This window comes from Acanthopagrus latus, chromosome 22, assembly GCF_904848185.1.
Source record: "Acanthopagrus latus isolate v.2019 chromosome 22, fAcaLat1.1, whole genome shotgun sequence".
In the NCBI taxonomy this organism is placed as follows: domain Eukaryota; kingdom Metazoa; phylum Chordata; class Actinopteri; order Spariformes; family Sparidae; genus Acanthopagrus; species Acanthopagrus latus.
The window spans coordinates 12,537,563-12,551,667 of record NC_051060.1 but is presented as its reverse complement, the minus strand read 5'-3'; the positions used below and the strand labels follow the sequence as shown (position 1 = coordinate 12,551,667).

At 40.6% G+C, this 14,105-nt stretch overlaps 1 protein-coding gene across 1 annotated transcript; it reads left to right on the top strand.

Moving 5' to 3' along the window:
- Positions 1-6,924: 6,924 nt before the first annotated feature.
- slc35f6 (solute carrier family 35 member F6) lies at positions 6,925-13,544 on the top strand. Its single transcript, XM_037087352.1, has 6 exons — positions 6,925-7,113; positions 9,067-9,139; positions 10,535-10,706; positions 11,055-11,270; positions 11,445-11,555; positions 12,106-13,544. The coding sequence occupies exons 1-6, from the start codon at positions 7,037-7,039 to the stop codon at positions 12,591-12,593; spliced, it is 1,137 nt and encodes a 378-aa protein (XP_036943247.1). The 5' UTR covers positions 6,925-7,036; the 3' UTR covers positions 12,594-13,544.
- The last annotated feature ends 561 nt before the right edge of the window (positions 13,545-14,105 follow it).

Below are 14,105 nucleotides of genomic sequence, written 5' to 3'. Positions count from 1 at the left end.
AGCCGCTGAGGGCTGTCATCGGTTACGCAACCGCTCCCCAGTGGTCCTCAGCGTGCTAGTAGCCGGAACTGGTGCTCTCTTGAAGCCCTTGCGTGGCCTGAAGAGTCCATCAAACGCACGAGGCTCGAGAGAGAGAGAATTATGGAGTCCCTTTGAGAGACTTCAGTAGAGGACGATTGAAATGTAAAGTCCTCTTGACACAGCAAAGAAAAAAAGACACCTTGTGGTGGTCACTGAGGGATTGCGCTTCCTTTGTTTGTCATTCAGTTTTCTTTAACATTGAGACCACTCAGTGTGAATGTTAAGAGCTCGGGAGGGTGGCGGTCCTGATGCCCACCCACTCATTAACAGGACCGTCACCCGTCACGGCCCTCAGCACACGACCCTGAACATTTCCGCAAACCGTTTTTCACTCTACTGTCATCTGGTCACAGATTAATTTTTCATAGTTGAGGGCTATAAACTTGTTGTTTATACTTCGTTTTATTGTGTTGTTTGTAGGAAAAAGTGCCGTGATGCATTGTGGGAGGAGGAGAAATAGAGGTTTTGTATTTGTATTTTGGGGGGAGTATTTTATTGCTGTTTATCCATATATATACTTTAATATGTCTTTCTCCATAAAGTTCCATAAAGAATTTGGCTTTCTGCGTCCACAGGTTGAGCTTTATACATTTTCAGCCCTTGGGTGATTTGAGCTCACACGCTTTAATGCTCCTTCCATACTAAAACCAAGACACTTGCTTTGTTTATATGCAGTATATTATCTTGCACATAAAAAAACAGGTTATCTGAGCGTAAAGCAGAGGCTAATGGTTGTGAAGTGTTCTCTTGTTCTGAGCATGAAGAGGAATGTTTTGCCAAGATGTTTAAATCAGGTTTGGCGTTAATTGAAATGCGTTCCCTCTTCCAGTTATTGTCAGAGGAATAGTGTGCAGGATTTGTCAGCCGCCGTCTGTAAACGCACCATTTAAAGAAGAAATGTTGAGTCTCTCACTCCCAGGTTGTCGGATTCTGACGCTTCTTGCTGGTGGCTCGCTGCCTTTAAATCAGCTACACAAACCCATTATGGATAAGTCAAATGGACGGAGAAACATACGGTTCAGCCCTTTTTCAGTGCATCCGTCAAGTGAACTGCACATTTGAATCACTTCCCAAGTCATCTCTGCAGTAACGTTGTAGATCTTGTTGTGTTTCATGGTGTTTTCTCCAGATTAGGGACCAATAGAATCGAGTGTAGTCGACTCATCAAAAAGCTGCCCCATAGTGCTTCTTGAGGTCAAAATCTCCCCAGGGATCCTTTAACAGCCAGCAGCTGTAGCTTTTATCAGACCAGACTCCCTTCCCGACCGGGGACGACTGTGACAGGTGATTTTGAAAGGCTTGTTAACTATTGATGTTTGCTTGTTGGTGCTTTTAGTCTTTACAAGCCAATTAGGCCTCGTTTCCCCCCCGCCGGTGCGCCACGACACCTTTATTTATAGACTCACAGCAATCAGCAGAAGGTTTTGTGAAAGTGCAAAAATCCAGAGGTGTTTCGGGCATTCGACTGCTCGTTACAGGTCAAAACAATGTCACGGTTGCGTAAGCCACAATAAAACTTCGAATCAAGTGTTTGGACAGGTGTTTTAAAACCATTAGCGTAGCTGGTACTGTACTGCATTATACAGCCAGCTTGATCGTCCGCAGTGTAGCTGGATTGCTGCCATGTTATTACAACAAGTTGTCCAGGCCATTTTGTATCAATGAAATTAAGTATCAAGGGATGACGAACGTGTTTGTAATGTCTGCCTGTCTGACTGAACAGCTGTTGATTCCAGTTATTACATTAAGGTCGTTGGGTACGGGCATGCTCCCCTAATTTGCCACAAGGAAAACTGACACTATATGTGTACAGCTTTGTGATATAGTTTACATATTTTTTTTTCACAAGCATAATCATTTTCATCATGTAATAACACACAGTCGCTGATACATTAATGAGCAAGTCCTCACGTGCTTATACCTTAACAACAGCGTCTGCGTCATCAGCATGACAAATGAGGAATAATATATATTAATTGTTATCTATTTATGACCAAGTAGGTCCACAAATACGAGGAACTGTCCTTGGCATATTGGTGCGACATAAAAATAGTACAAGAAAATGTAAAACAAGGATGAAAAAATTTACTGCATAAAAATGAGAAAATAGTATTAACAAAAAAAAGCCCAATATAAACAACATAACCATTATCTAAATAAAAGAGCTGTACAGTTTTGTGTGAGAGTGTGCAAAAATATTCATCGGCGGTCCAAGAAATGTGAGTTTACAGTTTGAATATAGTTTTCTTCTTCTCGATGTTTTGGAAATGCACGGCATGTTATCTCTCTCTCTCTCTAAACCAAAACAAAACAGAAGATGTCAGCGTCGTTATTGTTTAACAACCACCATCTCTGTTGAAACCTATCTGGCGTGACTCTGGCTTCAACTATGATCGAAAAAAAAAAACAGTTTCAGTGTTTTTAATATGAAATGGGATTAAAGTAGTTTTGGACTGTTATAATGAACATAATTCTGTGATATAGAACAAAAAGCTTTCTTATCATATAACACAGCAGTTTTACATTAAAGAGAAGAGCTCTACCTCTTGGCTTCAAATCAAGTCACGAGTAATCAAAGGTAATTAGATCACGCTCCGAGCTTTAAAGCCTCCCGGTCACTGATGACCACATTTGTCAGCCGGTGATCTTTGACCCGAGCAGCCCTGTGTTTTGCTCTGCACGGTGCAGATGTACGTGTTATATAACAGCACAGAGTCACGGGGTCGCCACTGATATCTGCGTACAGTATGCACAGGTGAGCACTGCTGAGCCGTGATCATGAATAATTCTGTGCCCGGCTGTGTGTCGAGCTGCTGTGCAGGAAGGTGGACGCGACGCTCTTTAACAAGCTGCGACCAGCCGGCCCAGCTGACCATGTGACATTTCAGTGGCCTCTACATAAAGTGCTCCCCCGTCACCTTCCCCTCTCCCACAGGTCTAACCTCACACCACCCGAGGCCTGCTGTCAATCACATGTTTCCGGGCCATTCAGCGTGAAATGATAATACTCCTGGGCATCCATATATTTTTAACGGCTGCCACAGATGTTGTGTCTCTTGCAAAGGGCGCAGTGAAAGAAGAGCCGTCTCACTGTGGATGGTGTTTATAGAAGTAATGCTAGAATAACAAATATTGACACTGTGTATTATATTGTACACTGTATATATATGTTTTACTATTAAAAGCATTCAGATTATATTAAAGATATGTTTCATGTTTTAGAGTTGACCGCAGTAAGCCTCTCTCTTTTTTTACCATACACTCAATTACTATGCAGTTTTTGAGGTACTTCTTCTTTGCTTGAGTATTTGCCTTTTCTTCTACTTCATACTTCTACTCCACCACAGTCCAGAGAGAAATACTATACATTTTACACCACAATTTGCATTTTTTTTCCCTCAGTCACTGGTCACATTGCAGATCTAGATAAAAATTTGAAAATTAACATAGAACAACAGACAAGCATGACCCCGTTCAGTGCGTCATGAACACAGGAAAGTACTAGTCACAAGGCTCACCCGGTGTTCTGCACTTGAACTTGAGTTATAACAGGTAAGTGCTGGTAGCCAAGAGGTTTTACTGCCGTCTGCCGTGAGAGTACAGACGCTTCACATAGAGTCACCGAGCAGATGACTCCTTGATCTCATCAGCATTTTGGGAAGTCACCAAGAATCCTGATGAGCACCGGAGTGAGACGAAGAGAGAGAGACGGGGGTTCAGGATATTTCCTCAGCAAGGTAGAAAAAAAAAATCTCTCTGATGTCTTTATTTCCTCCAGTGCGGTGTGTGCAGTGACACGGAGGATTAAATACTGCTGATACCAAGAGTTTTTACTACTTATCTCATATGGCCCACATAGATTAACCTGTACCACACACGCTCCCATCTTAACGTGTATGTTCTTTCACTTTCCTTTTGTAGGTTTTCAAAAGCTTCAGACTGACCTCATAAGCGCCGGGGGACAGCATCCTCGCGGAAAGTGGAGTGCACGTTCTAATTTTAAGCAGTGTGAGGCCACAGAGGGGAACACTCACTGTGGTCCCACTTTCAAATCCAGGATCGCCTCTGCGGTCTGTGACTCCCCCTGCTGTTTGTGTCTGATGCATGCCATGCTGCGATCAATGGCCCCTGAAAACTCCTGTTCTTAGATTGTTATAACGTCAGGTTTTAAGGTCTGGTCTAAAGTCCTGATCATGTCATGATAACATTATCATATAATGACATTGCACAATAAATCAATCAATTCTGCGATGAACTAATTGAGTTCACAAATATATACTTGTCATACTTGGTAGAGAAAGAAAAGTCTCACAATGCCAGTTTAGTGGCTCTTCTGGAGCTTTGGATTTTGATCTTAGACAGCAGACGGAATTGTAGATCTACAAATTCCGAAGCAGTCGACTCAACAGGCAGAAATATAATATAATATAATATAATATAATATAATATAATATAATATAATATAATATAATATAATATAATATAATATAATATAATATAATATAATATAATATAATATAATACAATGTGATATCATATCATATCATATCATATCATATCATATCATATCATATCATATCATATCATATCATATCATATCATACCATATCATATCATGGTTTCATCTAGTGCATGTTCACCTGAAACTAAGAATCTTTTTTTAGTCAGAATAAGCCTTCAAAATCTACAGGAAGCGGGTCCTCTCCTGTGGAGTCCAGACCAACGGACAACTTGAACACTGACTCTGCAGACGGCCTTTCACATTTTCAGTTAGAGGAATAGGGGAAGAGATTAGTTTTACCAGGATATAGAAGACATGACCCTCCCTCCTCTAGCTCTGACTGGTTTAGCCTCATAGTCTTACCCTAACCTGAAACAATCTCCTTTCTCATACCTAAACAGGTAGCAGTCATTCAGAGGCAGAGTAGGATGGGTCATGACTTTGCCAAGCTTGGAAATAAAACTCATTGTGTAAGGGAGGCTGTGGCTCTGGATGCTAAACTGGTTGTAATCAGTAACTTTGACACTAGATGCCACTATATCCTAAAAATTCTTGTCACGCTGGACCATTAAAGTTAATGGAGTTAATGGAAACGAAGTGAACATCTTAGGAAATTGGACACATGTCATCAACTAATGAGGATCATGTGATATGATCAGAGGCACGAGAACATGTTCTCACTGGACAGTTTTGTTCCCCCCCGAACACTGATCCTCAGCTAAAAACACTTCCTTTTTTTATTCTCCTTTTTACTTTAGGCTTTAAATGAAACTTTCAGATGCATGCTAGTGTTTTGTTTTGTTTTTTTGTTTTTTGTTTTTTTTGCTTGTTTGTTTTTTGTTTTGTTTTGTTTTTTACACCGGCAATGTTAATAAGTGCAGCTGTCCCAGTTAGAATATCAACATTAATCTCTCTTCACTGCTCCTCTTTAACTACATATGGTTGAGTAACTAAACATTGCATATTTTCATTATTGAAATGCAACTGAATACATTCACAAGTACTAAGTATGTACTTGTAATTTTGTATTTTCATTTTATGTAACTTCCTACTTCTACTTCATTACATCTGAGAGGTAAATATTGTTCATTTCAATCCCCTACATTTGACTGACATCATTCGTTACTGGTTAATATATACTGTACCCGTCCTGTCTGTTGAAAACTGTGTATGTACAGATTTGGCGATTTGAAGTGGAATTTTTCTGAGTGAAGGATTACTTGTTTCTTGGTGGGATAAGAGAATTCTGCCACTTCATAATTCTAAATAAACAATCAAAAAATGTGTATTATCTGGTAAACGCGTATAGAAAGCTTTCCAAGAGATACGTGGTTGTCATGGCACAGTGACTCCGGAAACTTGAGATGATCCTATAAAATACAAAGGAAAAAGTTACCGAATTATCTATAAAGTACTTAAAATTGGCACAACCTTGAATATCAACAACAGTAAAATGTAATACACATGCACATAATGCACCAGTAATCTTAATCCAAAGGACCATTAGTGCAGAGAGCACACTTTTACTTTTGATATCTAAGTAGGACTACATTCCACCGATGATGATTAAATATTTTTATTGAAGTAATGATTGAATGCGGGGATTTCACCTGATTTTTTTTTAACAGTATGACATATTTCAGTTCTTTTTCCGCCACTTTAGGTTTTACGAAACTAAGGACAATTTAGCCAGGAAGTGCAGGCTGGCACAACAGAAGTGCAAGTCGAGAAGTTTAAGTCTTGCGACTTGACTTGAGACATGATAACTCGAATGACTTGTGTTCATTTGATGTCTTTTCTTTAACTGGTAGGTCTGGCTCTCTGGATTTTCACTCCTTTAATGTGATTGAGAAGACTGAGTCACAAAAGAACAAATTCAATTCAAACTTTTTGAACAGGTTGGATAAATTGGACAATGATGTCATTATTTGACAGGTATTACTACCTTGTCTTATCTGCCGTGTCTTCTTACCTGACAACGTAAAAATAAAGTTTCTAGAGGAAAGGTGACCTGATTACTCCCAAAACTAACTTGGACTCATTGATTTCAGTCACATGCCTGAAGGTTGTAAATAAAAACACACAGGTTTTTTTTAAAAAAAATGTATCCTATCTTTGAGGCACGTTTCTAAATACATGGTAGAAGCTTTTGTATGTGGTATTGTCCACAACACAGACTTATTAAAAATGATGACCTCCATCTTCCTTCTTGTAAATAATTCTTTGATTTTCACTCCTGCTCTCTTTCGATTTGTTCGATTTGTTCGATTGCGTTATTTCCGGGAGTCATTGAACGCAGCGTGTGGCGTGCGCAAGCGGTCAGCTGACACTGAGCTGTCATGTGGCGTTCAAAGGCGGAGTAAACTGTGAGAATAACAACCGGTGGCTCTGTGGACAAGCAGCACCTCTGTGGTCGACTGTACCTGGTTTGTCTGTCCCGTTCACACGTCCAGCATGGCTTGGACCAAATATCAGCTGTTCCTTGCGGGACTGATGCTCACAACCGGGTCTCTCAACACATTATCGGCAAAGTGAGTAGATTTGATTATATTTCTCTATTGGGATCATGGGTTAATAATTACTTAATGTCACTGTAGGAGACTGAAAGTGTGCTAAAACAGAATTAAACCAGTGTTTTAACAAAAAAGTGTGAATGGACATGAACTGTGGGGCTTGTCAGCGAAACAACTCTTTAGCTAAGTTATCGAACAAAGTCGCTTATTACGTTTTTGTTTCGTAGTATTATCAGGTTACTAGCCCTCTTGTAGTTGTAGCTGCTGTTGCTGCTAGCTCCTAGCTAAACAACAAGCTAATGGAATGTTAGCTTGTTAGCTTTCAGAGCGGTCGATTTAAACATCCCTGTGTGTAATGAGACGCTACATGTATCCGGAGGCTTGTTTAACTGATGTTAAGGTTATTGACAGCTTGATAAGATAGCTGACAGGAAACTGGCTCTTCAAACAAGCTTTATCTAAAGTAAAATGTCGCGGTTATCCAATTAAACTGCTCTGTAGCTGCATAATGCATTATCATGAGGTACCGGTATCTCTGTATGCAAATATGCTGTGATGAGACGTAAGTGAGGTGAAGTACTAACCCAGGTCCGCCTCCTTCTTTGTAGATCACAGGTAAATATAGTAGCAGGTATAAAAGAATAGTCAACATAGATGTCAGAGCTGCAGCCAGTCCTAATTTTATTAATCTGCAGTGTTAAAAAAACATCTCAGAAAATGATTCACATTATTTATCCTCACAGACCACAAAGGGCCATCTTCAGCTGGCTTGTTTTGTGCAACCAATTGTTCAAAATTCACAGACACTCATTTTGCAATGTTCTAAAACAGATACAAGCAACAGATCCTCGACTCTAAGAAGCATGAAACTGTAAAAAACCACATTTAATCTGATAAGTCGTTCAACAACCAATTTCAGGTGGCAGCAGTATACTCATTTCAAGGCACGCTGTGGTATGAGAGCCGACATTTAAAATACCATGCACATTTGCTTATCTGCAGTTTTGAACGATAGTGATATAAAAGCAAAACCATCGCATTTGAGAAGCCATAGTAAGATAATGTTATGGTATTATTTCTTGATGGATGATATGAATTATTAATGACTAACTGTTGCAATTCAGTTGCCTTGTATTCTTGTCTCAAAAGGAAGAGGCTCCAGAAACCAGCTCTTTTTTTTTTTTTTACTTCTCTAATAATCTGTGATGTCAGCTCTCTTACCGCCTGACACTCGCTTTTTCTGCCTTTTGTGTGGGTTTTGTCAGCTGAGCAAACCTTATGAATCACAGTTCGAGCGCATCGTGTGGAGTTGATGCGCCTGACAAAACAAGCTGTGTCATGTTTTCTTAGAGAAAGACTAAAACAACTATTGGGTCGGGTTCCACTCCGGCGCCGCCTCACTGGTTTTGAAGCCCCATCAGCTGAGATCAGTTACAGCGTGTAGGTTGATAGTTTTGGTGCAACTTTCACTGGGAGACACGCGCCACCGTAGGAAGTCATATAACCCACACACATTGTCTCTGAATAAAAAGGGAACGTCTGGTTCAGCCAGCCGGCCCAGTTCTAGTTTCTAATATTATATTCATGAGCTCGGCAATCATTGCATGTGGAGGAAGTGCTGTGTCATCACGCCGTAGGACCACATTCCCTTGTCTTGCATTTTTAAATGCAGACAGGACGCTCACATGCTGCTCATGCTTCCTCTGACTGTCTGACTGCAAAAGTCAACGGGTTATATAAAAAGTGACTCCAGTACTCATTAACTGAACACGTTACCCTGATCAAATCATATGATCGAAACTTTATGGAAACTGTAGTGTGGCCAAGTGTAATATCCAAACCGCAGCAGCTGCGACCTCTTCATGAAAGTACAATGTGTCAGAACAGACCATCAGGGCTCAAGATGAGCACCAACCACCTGTCGAATGTTGGTTAGATATTGAGTTGTAAAAATATGTTCTTATCTGACAGATGGGCTGACATGTTCTCAGCGAAAGGTTGCCATGGCGATCCTGAACATTCATTCTCCCACCCGTTCGTCCAGGTAAGGCAGCAAACTGCAGGTGACGATGTTGTGTCACACTTGAGGTACAATTATCAGATCGTGTCAAAAGAGACGCGCCAGTCCAATTTTTTTTTGTTTTCATTTTTAATGATACCTGAATTTTATCATCTGACAAAACTGATAAAATCCATTTTGATATTAGCTTTATACAGTACACATTACAACACTACAACAGTTTGTCTCACTTTTGTGTGTTGAGAGAATAAAATATCTCCAGTTGGTATAAAACTGTCACTCCTTCACTCAGTTGAGGATTTACTGATGTAATGTTACTCAAGCTCTGCCTTTATGACTTATTCTTGGGGACACAAAACTCTTTGTAGACCTGTTTGATTACTGATTAATTCATACATATGTGCTGCAACATTTTGACTGTGGGCTTGAAATTGCATTATATATATTTATAATATATGAAAAACATCAGACTATGGAATCTGGATCTGTACATTGAACAGTGACATCAGTCCTGTATCCCACAGTAGTATGTCAGTATCAGCACCTGATAACGATGTTGGATCAGATCAGCACCAACCCCGCTGCTCACGTTGTCATGTTTACCTATACATTGTTGGTCAGATAGCTGCTGAAGTACAACAACATTTGCAGATTTTGGCTCAGCTGCTTGTGTTCCATGAACAATGAACTGCGTGATTGTTTGGTACCTTTAATTGATTAGAAAATCTGGTTTAATAGAAAAACGTGTTTCATAAACTTATTTGATTGTTCCATTGTCAGACCAAGTTATGTATCAATAGTAGGATATTCAAATATATATGTCTCGTACTTTAAACATACATTATGTAAAATCTCTGCATTAAAATGTCTAAACATGAAAAGATCGTTGCTATATAGTTTGTGTAGTTTTGCACTTGCATCGTCCCAAATGTCCCGACAGTGTTCAAACCCTGAGAAATATTCAAGTTAACTCAAAGTAGCGTTTGAGCGTTTCATCCGCCCACATGTGACTGTAACTTCTGGGGAAACACCAGAAAGCGAGGAAGGAATCTGGCAAACAAGATGAAACATTGCTTGAATACATTTTTTTATTCATTACCTCGTCTGGGAACATTTCTGACTGAGTCACGTCAGATTTTGATTAGCAATGGTGGTTGTTCACCAATGAAGAATGCAACTCCCATGATCCCACACAACATACCTAATAAATGTATTTTGTTTTCATTGTTTTGATTGAGGGACCCCTCGCAGCAGATATATATAGATCAATATGTTTACTCAAATAAATGCTGCTGACCTGTCAGGACTCAGGCCCATCTTGAAAATCAAGCGGTGCATCTGAAAAGACTTTCTTTAAACAAATCCAACCAGTAACTGTTTTGTCAAAAATCTAATTATAATTATCTAATTACCTCTCAGGCAGTGGGGATGTTTCTGGGTGAGCTGAGCTGTCTCGCCGTCTTCTACATCTTACTTTGCCATGACAAACGTAGGCCACAGCCCACAATGAACCCCGGCCAGAACTTCAACCCTCTCCTCTTCTTCCCACCCGCCATGTGTGACATGACAGCTACCTCCATCATGTATGTTGGTAAGTGAACTGCAGCTTTTTAGCCTTTTTCTGCTAAAAACGGTAACAAAACTTGTTTGAAGTTGTTTCTATTGTATTTATGAGGGATGTGACTTTCTGAAAATATATGGTAAGGTCTACTCTGCCCTTTAAAAGAGCAACTGTAAGGTCTGCAAACAAACAGAATAGATTATTTTCTGTTTAAAGAATCCTTTGGTCAGGAAAAGTCAAAGATAGTGTTGTTTTTCTCAGTGTTACGGCCTTTCACCTTCATTTGGCAATATCGTGGAAAAGAAAGCATACAGATCTAAAATTAACTCGTATCCATCCTGTATAAACTCAGCGTTTTTTTTTTTAATTGGTTTTCAGCTCTCAACATGACCAGCGCCTCCAGCTTCCAGATGCTGCGTGGGGCCGTCATCATCTTCACCGGTCTGCTCTCTGTAGCGTTCCTGGGCCGACGCCTTGCACCCAGTCAGTGGATCGGCATCCTCATGACCATCCTCGGCCTGGTGATCGTGGGCCTTGCCGACTTCTTCAGCGGGCACCACGATGACGAGCACAAACTCAGTGACGTCATCACGGGTGAGCATGCTTTTAGTTATTTTGTGCTTTATATTCTACTGATGTCAATTTTGTCCATGGAAACAGCAAGAAAAGTACATGTACTACTACTATTTGTAAAGAAGCAGCTACAGAATATTTTCCCCATCACTGAAGCAGCAAATTAAAACACCACTGCTGTGTTCTGTCCTGCAGGAGACCTTCTGATCATCATGGCTCAGGTCATTGTTTCAGTGCAAATGGTCCTGGAGGAAAAGTTTGTCTATAAGCACGATGTCCATCCACTTCGGGCCGTTGGTACTGAAGGTACGGCCGTTATTACGTATAACGTGTGTATCAGGTGTTTAGTTTGCACTCCAAAAAGGAAACTTAGACTTGAAGTTCTTTCGGTATTGGTGATGAACTTGTGAGTTTGGATTAGTAGCCCCCCTCCGCCCACAAACACGCAAAAGCTAATGTTAAAAGGTCAGGTAAATAATGAGGAGAGCAAAGGTCAGATGTCAAAAAACAGCAGCAGACAGAGTAGTTTGTTTGTTTGATTTTCAAACAGATAAGTGTAGAAATGTTTATAATGCAGTATTTTTGAGAAGCATTTGAAAGTGTAAAAAGAAGAAAATGAGGAGTCATACTGAGGGACATATACAGGAACTTTCTCTGCAGTGTGCTGAGAATCATCATTTAATACTATCACTTCTTCTGGGCTTAAAAGAGTGAATGAAGTATAGCAAGGTAAATCACTCTGTGGTTGAACTGCTCACATTTAAGTTTTGCAAGAAGTCCCCATGTTCAGGGTTCACAAGCTAAAACCGCCAGCAGCCACTCATGCAAGTCATTCACCTCTATTCTCTGTTTCCAGGTTTCTTTGGGTTCGTCGTACTGTCGCTGCTTCTCATCCCAATGTATTTCATCGGCGTTGGCGCGTTCAGCGACAACCCGCGCCACGTCCTCGAGGACGCGCTGGACGCCTTCTGTCAGATCGGCCACAAGCCTCTCATCCTGTTGGCTCTGCTGGGCAACACCGTCAGCATCGCCTTCTTCAACTTCGCCGGGATCAGCGTCACTAAAGAGATCAGCGCCACCACCCGCATGGTGCTGGACAGCCTGCGCACACTGGTCATCTGGGTGGTGAGCCTGGGGCTGGGTTGGGAGCAGTTTCACGGCCTGCAGGTGCTCGGCTTCCTGGTCCTACTGGCGGGCACGGCGCTCTACAATGGACTGCACCGCCCCCTGCTGGCCAGGTTACCGTGCTGTGCAAGGATGGCGAGCGCAGTGGAGGAGAACGGCCAGGGGGAAAGAGAGAGACTGCTGGGAGACGGCAGGGTGCAGGCAGGCGACGAGAGCTAAAACAGACGGAGGTTGGACTGCCTGTCAGAAACACTGCACCTTTTATGTATGCTGTGCATTTTATATTGTTTATGGTCACAACTCAGATTTTAACTGACCTCACACAGTGCTGTCAAAAGTTAAAGGAATAGTTCAGCATTTTGGGAAATTGTACAGCCACACTGACAAGAGTAGTATTTAAACTAACTGTGTAAAAAAAATGAAAAGAAAAGAAGTTCCCAAATTCCCAAACTATTCCTTCAAAGAAACAGCTGGTAGAGAGCGACATTGGCAGGAGCTTTTATAATAGAATATGTTGTTTAATGGATTCAGTCTATTTGGACATGGACAGTTCGGTCCTGTCCGTATGAAACGAGACAAAAACAATTAGAGCCAGTGTCAACATTTGCTCCTGACCTTCTTTTGTTTTACTTTTTTTATTTTTTTATGGGAACTCATACTGACATGGTGCTAAATCACTGAAGCGCATGTTTATGAAAATCACACGAGATACACATGTGTATTTAATTTCCTTTAGAAGTTTTATGCTGGTTTTCTTAAACAGATTGTTACATATCTGTTAATGATTTTAAAATGTGCTCAAATGCTTGTCCCTCTGAGGTTTTATTTTGAAAATGTTGCTGACTGTGCCAAAGTTCTTTTTCAATGTGTGCACTGTAAGATAGTTAAATTCCTTTGTCATCAAAATGCAGACACATTTTCTTAACCTCAGTTCAGTTGAAAAGTGTTGAAGCTGTTTTAGAGGAACACGTTTGTATATTTGCTCTCTGATTCCTGTTGAGTTATTTGTACAAATGTATGAAACACTCAGAGCAACTGCACCAAGTGAATTGCACTTGTGATTGTAAATCCTGCTTCTCCTTCTCGGTTTAGTAGTTTAGGGTGTTGGCTGTAACGTACAGTCAGAAAAAAGGGAACTGTCATCGATTAAATCACACTTGTTAAATGGTGCAATGGCCTTTTTACTCAGACCTGTGATGACCTGAAGACAACTACAGTCTGTCGATCTGATCTGACAGAATGTGATGACGAGAGAGAATTGTTGAAAACAATACATTTTTAAAAACAAAGTGAAAATACAATACAAAACTGAGGGAAAAAAACGGCACAGTACACCTTCAACAGGTGTGTGTCTTCGAAAAACTTGAAAAACATTTTTTATATAAAGTTTGTATCTTTATATACTATATCATAAGTTGGATTTATGTTAATTTGTTGAGCTGTGCAGTAACTCTGAAGAGGCTCCCAGGGAGTGTTCCTCGGTCCTCTTCCTGGAACATCCTGCCCTTCCCGGCTCAAAATCTCCTGATGCAAACAATCAGCACGTCATCAGGCTCTGATAACGAGCTGTTCATTTGAATCAGCTGTGCTGGAGTGGCGAAAAGCTGTCGCAGACTCAGGCTCTAGCTGTCTGGATGTCATGTGATAGTCTTCTCTTTACCATTATATAGTGAAGGATAAATCTATTAATAAAAAATCAAACAAATGCCAGCAAATAATAAGGGTGAGCGT